Below are 13,838 nucleotides of genomic sequence, written 5' to 3' on the forward strand. Positions count from 1 at the left end.
GTACGTTCAGTCTTCTTATGATAACTGCTACAGATGTTCAGTACGTTCAGTCTTCTTATGATAACTACTACAGATGTTCAGTATGTTCAGTCTTCTTATGATAACTGCTACAGATGTTCAGTACGATCAGTCTTCTTATGATAACTACTACAGATGTTTAGTATGTTTAGTTTTCTTTGTGAAAACTGCTACAGATGTTATATTCATTCATCTTGTGAGAGCTGCAACAGGTATTATGTTCGGTGTTTTTGTGATAACTGGTACAGGTGTTACGTTCAGTCTTCGACAATAACTGCAGATGTTACTTTCAGTCTTCTCGAGAAATCCCCTGCAAACTTTCAGTACGTTCAGTCTTCTTAAGAAAACTGCTAAACTGCAAACTGCCACAGATGATCAGCAAGTCTGGTCCACCCTCTGCCAACTGCCACAGATGTTCACTCAAGTCTGGTCTACTCTCTGTTCAGTCTCACGCAGCACATCCCTCCGCACGATTCACTCAACACATCATCCTATATATATATATATATATATATATATATATATATATATATATATATATATATATATATAAATATGCTGGTGGACATGTGAGGACGTTCTTGTTTTTCTTTGGTCTGAAGGAACAAGACCCAGCCTCAAAGGTCGAAAATCCTACCAGAGGAAAAAACAAGAACTGGGAGGTCGAATTGGAGATAGCAGGATGGAGGGAATTTCTATTTTTTGAGTGATTGGGGTCTGAACATGCAGGAGGGTGAGAGGCGTGCACGGGACTGAAAGACATGGAACGACGTATTTCAGTGGACTTAACCAAGGCTTCAGCTTAAGGGGTAAAACTGCCCAAAACACAAAAAGTATATAATCTACTCAGATTGGACGAGGTAGTTAATGTGGCAACGTGATTAAGTACAAGCAAAAAGTTTCTTTTTTCGTCTAAGATGAAATATGATAACACCTGGACGTAGAACAGATACTGACGACTCTCTTTACTGTGACAATATCATGTCGGATACAGGAGGCAAACCTTGTGTAGAAAGTGTATGCAAAAATATAGATACAACTTATTTACCTTTTGTCGGTGAGGCGTCAGGCCAGCACACACAGACCTGCAAGAGACAACACGACATGAGTCATATCTGAACAGGAGAGAGTCAACATACAGTGAACATACCACTCAAATCCTTTAAACCATTTCCTGTTACTTATTAAACATCTGTTCAACAGGGAAGTCAAGATACAATGAATATTACTTAAAACCTCTTGATAATTTCCCGTTACTTATAAAACACCGGTTGAAAGTCAGCCTAACGATGAACATATTACTTAAACCCTCAGAACCAGTTTCCTATGACTTATCAAACATCTGCTGAACAGGCAGGTCCAGATACGATGAACATGTTACTTAAACCCTCTCACTGATATCCTGTCACATACTAAACACCTATTGGTCAGTCTGCTTTCCTGCTCAACCACACACACACACACACACCCGTTCGACCCCAACACACAGAGGGACCTCCTGCCCCTGTGTCAGGGAGAGCCACACAGGGACCTCCTGCTGCTCCTGGCTGTTCTCGCGAAAATACATCGTCAGATACAACAGCGCCGGACGTTCGCTCCACAAACAATGTATCTGAAAATTACTAAAGCAAGAGAATGGAGGGGGAAAAAAACTGGCTGGAAATAATACGCATTCAGGAGCTAACGAGTTTGTCCCTGGGAAAAATATGGCCTTAATAAGATTAGATTTTCAAATTCAGATATTCCATGTTACTATATATATATATATATATATATATATATATATATATATATATATATATATATATATATATATATATATATATATATATACATATATATATATATATATACAGAGGTATAAGTTTGTTGAGTATTCCTGGTAAATTATATGGGAGGGTATTGATTGAGAGGGTGAAGGCATGTACAGAGCATCAGATTGGGGAAGAGCAGTGTGGTTTCAGAAGTGGTAGAGGATGTGTGGATCAGGTGTTTGCTTTGAAGAATGTATGTGAGAAATACTTAGAAAAGCAAATGGAATTGTATGTAGCATTTATGGATCTGGAGAAGGCATATGATAGAGTTGATAGAGATGCTCTGTGGAAGGTATTAAGAATATATGGTGTGGGAGGCAAGTTGTTAGAAGCAGTGAAAGGTTTTTATCGAGGATGTAAGGCATGTGTACGTGTAGGAAGAGAGGAAAGTGATTGGTTCTCAGTGAATGCAGGTTTGCGGCAGGGGTGTGTGATGTCTCCATGGTTGTTTAATTTGTTTATGGATGGGGTTGTTAGGGAGGTAAATGCAAGAGTCTTGGAAAGAGGGGCAAGTATGAAGTCTGTTGGGGATGAGAGAGCTTGGGAAGTGAGTCAGTTGTTGTTCGCTGATGATACAGCGCTGGTGGCGGATTCATGTGAGAAACTGCAGAAGCTGGTGACGGAGTTTGGTAAAGTGTGTGGAAGAAGAAAGTTAAGAGTAAATGTGAATAAGAGCAAGGTTATTAGGTACAGTAGGGTTGAGGGTCAAGTCAATTGGGAGGTGAGTTTGAATGGAGAAAAACTGGAGGAAGTGAAGTGTTTTAGATATCTGGGAGTGGATCTGTCAGCGGATGGAACCATGGAAGCGGAAGTGGATCATAGGGTGGGGGAGGGGGCGAAAATTTTGGGAGCCTTGAAAAATGTGTGGAAGTCGAGAACATTATCCCGGAAAGCAAAAATGGGTATGTTTGAAGGAATAGTGGTTCCAACAATGTTGTATGGTTGCGAGGCGTGGGCTATGGATAGAGTTGTTCGCAGGAGGATGGATGTGCTGGAAATGAGATGTTTGAGGACAATGTGTGGTGTGAGGTGGTTTGATCGAGTAAGTAACGTAAGGGTAAGAGAGATGTGTGGAAATAAAAAGAGCGTGGTTGAGAGAGCAGAAGAGGGTGTTTTGAAATGGTTTGGGCAATAGAGAATGAGTGAGGAAAGATTGACCAAGAGGATATATGTGTCGGAGGTGGAGGGAACGAGGAGAAGAGGGAGACCAAATTGGAGGTGGAAAGATGGAGTGAAAAGGATTTTGTGTGATCGGGGCCTGAACATGCAGGAGGGTGAAAGGAGGGCAAGGAATAGAGTGAATTGGAGCGATGTGGTATACAGGGGTTGACGTGCTGTCAGTGGATTGAATCAAGGCATGTGAAGCGTCCGGGGTAAACCATGGAAAGCTGTGTAGGTATGTATATTTGCGTGTGTGGACGTGTGTATGTACATGTGTATGGGGGGGTTGGGCCATTTCTTTCGTCTGTTTCCTTGCGCTACCTCGCAAACGCGGGAGACAGCGACGAGGTATAAAAAAAAAAAAAAAAAAAAATATATATATATATATATATATATATATATATATATATATATATATATATATATATATATATATATATATACTTATTTTACTTTGTCGCTGTCTCCCGCGTTAGCGAGGTAGCGCAAGGAAACAGACGAAAGAATGGCCCAACCCACCCACATACACATGTATATACACACACGTCCACACACGCAAACATACATACCTAAACATCTCAATGTACACATATGAATACAAACACAGACATATACATATATACACATGTACATAATTCATACTGTCTGCCTTTATTCATTCCCATCGCCACCTCGCCACACATGGATTAACATCCCCCTCCCCCTTCATGTGTGCGAGGTAGCGCTAAGAAAAGACAACAAAGGCCCCATTCGTTCACACTCAGTCTCTAGCCCGAAACCACAGCTCCCTTTCCACATCCAGGCCCCACACAACTTTCCATGGTTTACCCCAGACGCTTCACATGCCCTGATTCAATCCATTGACAGCACGTCACCCCGGTATACCACATCGATCCAATTCACTCTATTCCTTGCCCGCCTTTCACCCTCCTGCATGTTCAGGCCCCGATCACACAAAATCTTTTTCACTCCATCTTTCCACCTCCAATTTGGTCTCCCACTTCTCCTCGTTCCCTCCACCTCCGACACATATATCCTCTTGGTCAACCTTTCCTCACTCATTCTCTCCATGTGCCCAAACCATTTCAAAACACCCTCTTCTGCTCTCTCAACCACGCTCTTTTTATTTCCACACATCTCTCTCACCATTACATTACTTACTCGATCAAACCACCTCACACCACACATTGTCCTCAAACATCTCATGTCCAGCGCATCCACCCTACTGCGCACAACTCTATCCAGAACCCACGCCTCGCAACCATACAACATTGTTGGAACCACTATTCCTTCAAACATACCCAATTTTGCTTTCCGAGATAATGTTCTCGACTTCCAAACATTCTTCAAGGCTCCCAGAATTTTCGCCCCCTCCCCCACTTTATGATTCACTTCCGCTTCCATGGTTCCATCCGCTGCCAGATCCACTCCCAGATATCTAAAACACTTTACTTCCTCCAGTTTTTCTCCATTCAAACTTACCTCCCAATTGATTTGACCCTCAACCCTACTGTGCCTAATAACCTTGCTCTTATTCACATTTACTCTTAACTTTCTTCTTTCACACACTTTACCAAACTCAGTCACCAGCTTCTGCAGTTTCTCACATGAATCAGCCACCAGCGCTGTATCATCAGCGAACAACAACTGACTCACTTCCCAAGCTCTCTCATCCACAACAGACTTCATACTTGCCCCTCTTTCCAAAACTCTTGCATTCACCTCCCTAACAACTCCATCCATAAACAAATTAAACAACCATGGAGACATGACACACCCCTGCCGCAAACCTACATTCACTGAGAACCAATCACTTTCCTCTCTTCCTACACGTACACATGCCTTACATCCTCGATAAAAACTTTTCACTGCTTCCAACAACTTGCCTCCCACACCATATATTCTTAATACCTTCCACAGAGCATCTCTATCAACTCTATCATATGCCTTCTCCAGATCCATAAATGCTACACACAAATCCATTTGCTTTTCTAAGTATTTTTCACATACATTCTTCAAAGCAAACACCTGATCCACACATCCTCTACCACTTCTGAAACCACACTGCTCTTCCCCAATCTGATGCTCTGTACATGCCTTCATCCTCTCAATCAATACCCTCCCATATAATTTACCAGGAATACTCAACAAACTTATACCTCTGTAATTTGAGAACTCACTCTTATCCCCTTTGCCTTTGTACAATGGCACTATGCACGCATTCCGCCAATCCTCAGGCACCTCACCATGAGTCATACGTACATTAAATAACCTTACCAACCAGTCAACAATACAGTCACCCCCTTTTTTAATAGATTCCACTGCAATACCATCCAAACCTGCTGCCTTGCCGGCTTTCATCTTCCGCAAAGCTTTTACTACCTCTTCTCTGTTTACCAAATCATTTTCCCTAACGCTCTCACTTTGCACACCACCTCGACCAAAACACCCTATATCTGCCACTCTATCATCAAACACATTCAACAAACCTTCAAAATACTCACTCCATCTCCTTCTCACATCACCACTACTTGTTATCACCTCCCCATTAGCGCCCTTCACTGAAGTTCCCATTTGCTCCCTTGTCTTACGCACTTTACCTCCTTCCAGAACATCTTTTTATTCTCCCTAAAATATAATGATACTCTCTCACCCCAACTCTCATCTGCCCTCTTTTTCACCTCTTGCACCTTTCTCGACCTCCTGTCTCTTTCTTTTATACATCTCCCACTCAATTGCATTTTTCCCTGCAAAAATCGTCCAAATGCCTCTCTCTCTTTCACTAATAATCTTACTTCTTCATCCCACCACTCACTACCCTTCCTAATCAACCCACCTCCCACGCTTCTCATGCCACAAGCATCTTTTGCGCAATCCATCACTGATTCCCTAAATACATCCCATTCCTCCCCCACTCCCCTTACTTCCATTGGTCTCACCTTTTTCCATTCTGTACTCATTCTCTCCATGTACTTCCTCACACAAGTCTCCTTCCCAAGCTCACTTACTCTCACCACCCTCTTCACCCCAACATTCACTCCTCTTTTCTGAAAACCCATACAAATCTTCACCTTAGCCTCCACAAGATAATAATCAGACATCCCTCCAGTTGCACCTCTCAGCACATTAACATCCAAAAGTCTCTCTTTCGCGTGCCTGTCAATTAACACGTAATCCAATAACGCTCTCTGGCCATCTCTCCTACTTACATACGTATACTTATGTATATCTCGCTTTTTAAACCAGGTATTCCCAATCACCAGTCCTTTTTCAGCACATGAATCTACAAGCTCTTCACCATTTCCATTTACAACACTGAACACCCCATGTATACCAATTATTCCCTCAACTGCCACATTACTCACCTTTGCATTCACATCACCCATCACTATAACCCGGTCTTGTGCATCAAAACCACTAACACACTCATTCAGCTGCTCCCAAAACACTTGCCCCTCATGATCTTTCTTCTCATGCCCAGGTGCATATGCACCAATAATCACCCATCTCTCTCCATCAACTTTCAGTTTTACCCATATTAATCGAGAATTAACTTTCTTACATTCTATCACCTACTCCCACAACTCTTGTTTCAAGAGTACTGCTACTCCTTCCCTTGCTCTTGTCCTCTCCCTAACCCCTGACTTTACTCCCAAGACATTCCCAAACCACTCTTCCCCTTTACCCTTGAGCTTCGTTTCACTCAGAGCCAAAATATATATATATATATATATATATATATATATATATATATATATATATATATATATATATATATATATATATTGGTTTAGGCGGATTACACAGGACAGCTAGAGAATGGATGAGCTAATGTGGACTTTCATCGTCTCTTCCTGGCGCTACCTTGCGAACGAGGGAAACAGCGATCAAGTATTAGAGAAAAGTATTTGATATATATATATATATATATATATATATATATATATATATATATATATATATATATATATATATATATATATATCCTGCACTCCTCCAACAGATAGACACACACATCATTACCCTTTACGACGTGCGGTCTCGCCCTGTGGACGTGGCTGGCTTCCTGGGTTCTCAGGGAGCGCCATAAAGAGAAAATGGACTCCTGGGGCAATAAAAGTATCCTTAACAAAGAATTAAACCAGTTTTATCCCTTTATTGATCATCCATTTCCACCATCTACCCCGAAGCCTCAGACACATAAACGTAGCCCTCGAGAAATACCAATGTTCCTGCTAATTCCAATAAAAAAATCTTCCCAGAAAATATAAACTAACGGCGTTGTGTGTATATAGAGGACCTTGTAAAGAGTGTAATGTGTCCTATATGGGATCATTCTGCATGATCGGAACAGTACAGACATCGTGTGAGGGCAGGGCAACCATGCGAGTGCTATGTCCATAGTCGTCAGACATAGTCACCAGCTGTGCAGACTGCGAATTACATGAATTACATTGACGGACTGTACTGACTAGATAACACTGTCTTGGGCAACATTTTCTAACACAGTTTAACTTGCCCTTGACCGTCGTGACGACCTGTTATGACAGGGGAGGTGTGGGACGCACCCTCTGCCACACACAAGTCAGGAACGTGTGTCATGAACTTTGGATCTCGTTTCTGTTCTCTCCTCTGAAGACGTGAAATTGAACCAAAATATTTGTCGTATACCGTGTTCCATTCCCTCTCTCAGAGTTATATATATATATATATATATATATATATATATATATATATATATATATATATATATATATATATAAGGGTAACAATTCCTGGGGATGGGGGAGAAAGAATGCTTCCCACGTATTCCCTATGTGTCGTAGGCGGCGACTGAAAGGGGAGGAAGCAGGGGGGGGGCTGGAAATCCTCCCCCCTCTCGGTTTTTTTTTTTTTTTTTTTTTCAAGGGAGGGAGCGGAGAGGGGGGGGCCAGGTGAGGATATTCCCTCAAAGGCCCAGTCCCCTGTTCTTAACGCTACCTCGCTAACGCAGGAAAGGAAAGGAAAGATAAGAAAAAGATATATATATTATTTGTTATACTTGATTGCCGTTTCCCACGTCAGCGAGGTAGCGCCAGGAAACAGATGAAGAACGACCCATCCACTCCTATACATATATCAAAACAAACGCCCATACACGTACATAAACATACATATACACGCATATATACATACACAGACCTGTACATATATACAGATATACATATTCATACTTGCTGCCTTCATCCATTTCAGCGCCACCCCGCCACACAGGAAGCAGCATTACCACCCCTCGAGTGTGTGTGTGTGTGTGTGTGTGTGTGTGTCAGATTTCTAGCTATTTCGACTTATTATATCTGATTTCACCATTTTCTGCGTGGGACGAGATTTATCGTCGAAATAGCAATATTTAACCTTGTCACGACTCTCAGCATTACGGCGAAAACTCGCACGTGAGGCGAACAACTACCTCACATTGCTGCTCCTCTGTTGCTAAACCAGAATCATTTCTGGGGCATTCTTTTTCTTTTTTTTTTTTTTCAATTTCGCGTCGAAAATGCCTAAGTCAACTCCGAAACGTCGGAAAGTTCATTGTCTTGCCGAAATTAGTCGAGAATACGTCATTACGGACTGATGAAGGGTATATATATATATATATATATATATATATATATATATATATATATATATATATATATATATATATATATATATATATACATATATATATATATATATATATATATATATATATATATATATATATATATATATATATATATATATATATATATGTAAGGGGGAGTCTTGACGTTACCCAGTAACTCTTTCCAGAGGCTCCCACAACCCAAGATTCTTCTCTGCAGGTTACTATTCAGAACTCGCCGTGTAACCTCGGGCAGGCTGAGTCCGGTAATGTATAGATAGATAGACAGATATAGAGAGATAGATAAGTAGGTAGGTAGATAGAAAGAGAGATATACACATAGACTAAGACGTACACAATCTCCAAAAGTTACTTGTCCCTCATGACCGACTGTCTCCAAACCCAGCAGGTGCCTGAACGGCAGAAGAACTTTGCACGGGGAGCAACTCGCATCTCTGCAATACGTTAAATGCTCTCTGTTCTACCTTGAGATGAAGCCACTGTGGAGGGTGGAGCGGTCTCTAGCATTAACTCAGACACGATTTAGCAGCAGAAGTGCAATAAAAAACTGCTCTCCAGCAATATAGAAGCCGAATCCATTCACACAGGTATTTCCGACTCGGCCAAGCACGCCTTAACAACAGGGGACCCATTCTGAAGGCTTTGCGCGCATGCGCTCACTGAAAGTCACGTGAATATTATCAGTCAATGCCATGTGCACATTCGACGTGAACATCACCACCATCATACACTGCCACGTTCACATTGTACCCCCATATTTACCAAATCTTGACGCCCTTTGGATCAGCTACCAGCATCAATTTTTTTTCTTTTGTATATTTATTTTACGCTAATGCGCCTCATTTGCATACAGCGTGCGCTGTTTATGTGCCGGATTGTGCCAGATGAACAATAGCCATGGCCCTCGCTTGCTAGCGACATAATCATCATATATAAATAGAATGATAAAGCTCGACTGATCATCTGCGATTACTGTTGTCAAGCACTTAGTTAAATGTTAATCTTAACATCTAATATACGGACCTCCATATTGAATGTTGATATCTCATATGGACCTCCGTATGAAATGTTAATGTTAACATTTGATACGGACCTCTGTATCATATGTTATCTAATATGGATGTTCGTATCCAAAACTGATGTTAACATTTAATATGGACTTCTGTGCTGAATGTTAATGTTGATATCTAATATGGACCTTCGTACTAAATGTTAATGTTAACATTCCGTACGTGCCTCCGTGGTGTATCGGTTATTAACATAGCTTGACCGTGACGCATTCACGGGCCGCCCAGGGTCGAGTGTATAGGTTCGAATCCTGGTTATTGTAGTTGGTGTCCACAGTCAACCCAGCTGTTCATCCTCCTCTGTGGGTTGATCTATAAAATGGGTACCTGGCGCTATATTCTGAATGGGTTTATGATGACAAGTCGTGTTACTTAAGGAGCTGCGCTCATACCGTAAAGGATCAAAGTATGTGAGGTGTCAGGTTGTCTTAACTCGTGCACACATTATGTTGAACATCTGAGATAAGGTTGAGATGCGCCATGAAATCGCGCGCAGGAACTTCCGACGTGCTAAAGGATCAGATTAACAAGGTGAAATAGTTTGAAATACAGGTAGATATAGGGATGAAAAGTCAAAAAGTCAAAAGAAATAAAAAAATAAAAAATAAAGAAGGGATTTTGTTTTCAGGAGGACGTCATGACCTGAGATGGGTGAAGGGGAGGAACAGCTGGGTAGACAGGAGGAAGAAGACGCTAGTGGAAGGTGTGGGAAATGGAGAGGACGAGGCAGGGTGTGAGCGATTTATATATATATATATATATATATATATATATATATATATATATATATATATATATACATGCACTACCCTAAGCTAGGTACATAGTTTATCGACTAAACCCAATAAGAGGATGTACAGCTGGGATGAATATGGATATTATATATAACCTTCGACTCTTCCTTACCTACAAGTAACTTCAAACATCTAATCAGAACAACAGATATCCAAAGGCGATATATAAGTGAAAAGGTGGCCGATTAGCGAAGCCGGCCATTAGACGTGGATTAGGTAGAGGATTGCTCCAGTCAGTCTTCAATGGCAAACTTAATTCACAGTAACTCCACGCCGGGTCTGGGGGAGAGAGAGAGAGAGAGAGAGAGAGAGAGAGAGAGAGAGAGAGAGAGAGAGAGAGAGAGAGAGAGAGAGAGATATGATCAGTTATCTGGAGGTAGAAGCGGGTTGTGGATTAGCTGGTTTATGGTCATATTTCAGAGAGACGTCATGGGATAGCTGGAGATGAAATCTGAAATTCAAGTTCCGAATAAGATTCACTCGAAATATCGTTCAGTTGATTAGAAATATATGGACTTGATTTAATCAATGGTTAATGATAATAGTAAATGGGTAGTCTTTATCTAAGGGAAGAATGATAAGGAAGAATTCTACTCATCCTTCGAAAGCACATGTTTATGCTAGACGTATGGACTGGATAGTCCCCCTTCATATCGTCAATCAATATGCATTTCCCAGCTATCTCCGGCCCTTGCTCGTCCATCTCGTCTTTATCTAAATACACAAACATGACTCAGTTGAACCCGAGACCGTTCGAACCTATTCTAACTAACTGTGGTTCTCAATCCTTCTCCTATCTGCGAAAGCCTTCGAAACTCTCCTCATTTAAAATTCCATTCCCCCGTCTTTCAGATCACCAATACGGCTTTCACGGTACAAGATCTCTTTGTATTACCCTCGTGTGGTCCATATCTCTTGGTAAACTCTGATGTATTCTATTTTTACACGCACTCTTCAGCATCTGTAAAACATCTGACATGTAAAGACAAAAATCTCTTCTTACTAAACTTCTTCCCTCTAGCTCTCCCACTCGTCTCTGTTCTCATATGCTTCCTTCAAGCAGCTCCACCTCGGTGGCCATTGACGAATCGCCTTCTCTCTCTTTTATCCCGTCAACACTGGTGTTCCTCAGGCTCCTCTCCTATCCCCTACATTGTTTGATCTCTCCATAAACGATCAACTTTCTTTAACCCCATGACCCTATTCACTCAAACATCCTTCAACTCATTCATCATTCCCTTCTCTGATCCAGATACTCACTGTGCCCTGCAGTGAACATAATTGATTTGTGCCGGTGCTCCCGGCAAATTCATTGTGCACCCCACACTCATCCTGTGAGCGGTAGCGCAACAAGATTACAGAGGTCACAAAGGGTCATAAGTGAACATACATCCTAGGTTCCAATTCGTGCATCATCCTCCAGTTTGGAGGAGCAGTTAACAAAGTTGAACTCAACAATACACAGATGTAATATCTACTTTAAAAGCATTTAAAAATCTCACACGCTTCCTTCTTGCTACATCTCCAAACGCCTCAATTCAGTCCTGTAATAACATAAACATCCTGGGCATTACCAGACTCTACTCTGTGTATTGGAAACCCAGCGTAACGAAGATTACAGTCTGCTTCCTAAATCTGGAGAGTGTCTTATAGATGCCACCATTGTCTGCCTCCTCTGAACAGCTGTTCCCTATCTACAGGCGCCTCCCTCCTCCCATTAAGGAGTGCTGTTCACACACGTTTCGAGGGGTGAATCTTCTTCCTCGTCTCTCGTGGCCCCAGAGTGGAATCAAAAGGCTTCTCGCCTTCTTAACTCCCTTGCTGCCACCGCTCTGCCTGCATCTCTACCCATCCTTCCGCAGTGGCATTGCCTCTGTCTGTTTGACTCTCTCTCTCTCTCTCTCTCTCTCTCTCTCTCTCTCTCTCTCTCTCTCTCTCTCTCTCTCTCTCTCTCTCTCTCTCTCTCTCCATCCATCCATCCATCCATTATCTCTCTCTCTGATAAATACAAAATGAAGAAGCTGCTATGAGACAGAGTGGTTGGACTGCATGTATCCGGACTGCCAGAAGACTTATAAATAAGCTGAATTGTGGACCAGAATAATGGGGAGACTCCTTCAGTGAATTAGAAAACGACCTTAATATGGAAGGGAACAAAGGACGCGTTTCAGGGGAGACCTCTCGAAATGGGATGTGTTCACCATTGGCATGCAGTGGGGCTCGATCTTGAGAGAATCATTCAATATGCATAAATTGCTCGCCAGAAACTTACAACTGAGTACGTTTGCAGATGATGCCGAAGCCGTGCACCAGGGAAGTAAAGTGCGAGGAGGATCTGTATTAGCTTACAAGGGGATATAAGCAAGCGAGGAGGATCTGCACCAGCTTACAATTGGATATAAGGAAGCGAAGAGGATCTGCACCAGCTTACAAGGGGATATAAGCAAGCGAGGAGGATCTGCATCAGCTTACAATGGGATATAAGGAAGCGAAGAGGATCTGCACCAGCTTACAAGGGGATATAAGCAAGCGAGGAGGATCTGCATCAGCTTACAAGGGGATATAAGCAAGCGAGGAGGATCTGCACCAGCTTACAATGTGATATAAGCAAGCGAAGAGGATCTGCACCAGCTTACAAGGGGATATAAGCAAGCGAGGAGGATCTGCACCAGCTTACAATGTGATATAAGCAAGCGAAGAGGATCTGCACCAGCTTACAATGGGATATAAGCAAGCGAAGAGGATCTGCACCAGCTTACAATGGGATATAAGCAAGCGAGGAGGATCTGCAACAGCTTACAATGCGATATAAGCGATCTCCAACACTCCAGCCAATTCTTCCCTTGCCCTCCAAACATCCTCGCACCTGGCGACCTCCAACACTCCAGCCAACACTTCCCCTCCAACCCTCCTCGTACCTGGCGACCTCCAACACTCCCGCCAACAGTTAAATCTCAGAGCAAACTTTTCAAACAGCAAGCTTCTGAGGATGGAGAAGTTGAATGGCCCAGAGTAAATTATATTTCAATATATGATATACAATGGAGGGTATAGGAATATGTCACAATGCTATATATCATGCGAGATATAGGAGTGTCATAATGCTATATGATATCATGGAGGAAACAGGAGTATGTCACAGTGATATATGCTATATCACAGGATATATAAGAGTAGAGGAGTATGTTATAGTGCAATATATCCTGAAAGATATAGCCCAGTGTAAGATGTCACAGTGCTATATATCCGAGAGATTTAGGAGTATGTCACAATACTACATGGTATACTATGGGAGATGTGGGAGTATGCTTTAGTGCTATATGATATATCATGGGAT

At 42.0% G+C, this 13,838-nt stretch overlaps 1 protein-coding gene across 2 annotated transcripts in view; it reads right to left on the reverse strand.

Annotated features, from left to right (window-relative positions):
* LOC139765812 (uncharacterized) overlaps window positions 1-13,838 on the reverse strand; it is a 794,527-nt gene that overhangs the window by 475,956 nt on the left and 304,733 nt on the right. The window contains exon 5 of one of the 2 annotated variants that reach the window (XM_071693607.1): window positions 970-1,103. The exons of the other annotated variant lie outside the window; for it this stretch is intronic. Coding sequence (XP_071549708.1) covers window positions 998-1,103 — 106 coding nt within the window. The 3' untranslated portion in view covers window positions 970-997. Of the gene's footprint in view, window positions 1-969; window positions 1,104-13,838 lie in introns of those variants that run through there. 2 annotated transcript variants of the gene reach the window in all.

This window comes from Panulirus ornatus, chromosome 56 (assembly GCF_036320965.1).
Source record: "Panulirus ornatus isolate Po-2019 chromosome 56, ASM3632096v1, whole genome shotgun sequence".
Lineage (NCBI taxonomy): Eukaryota > Metazoa > Arthropoda > Malacostraca > Decapoda > Palinuridae > Panulirus > Panulirus ornatus.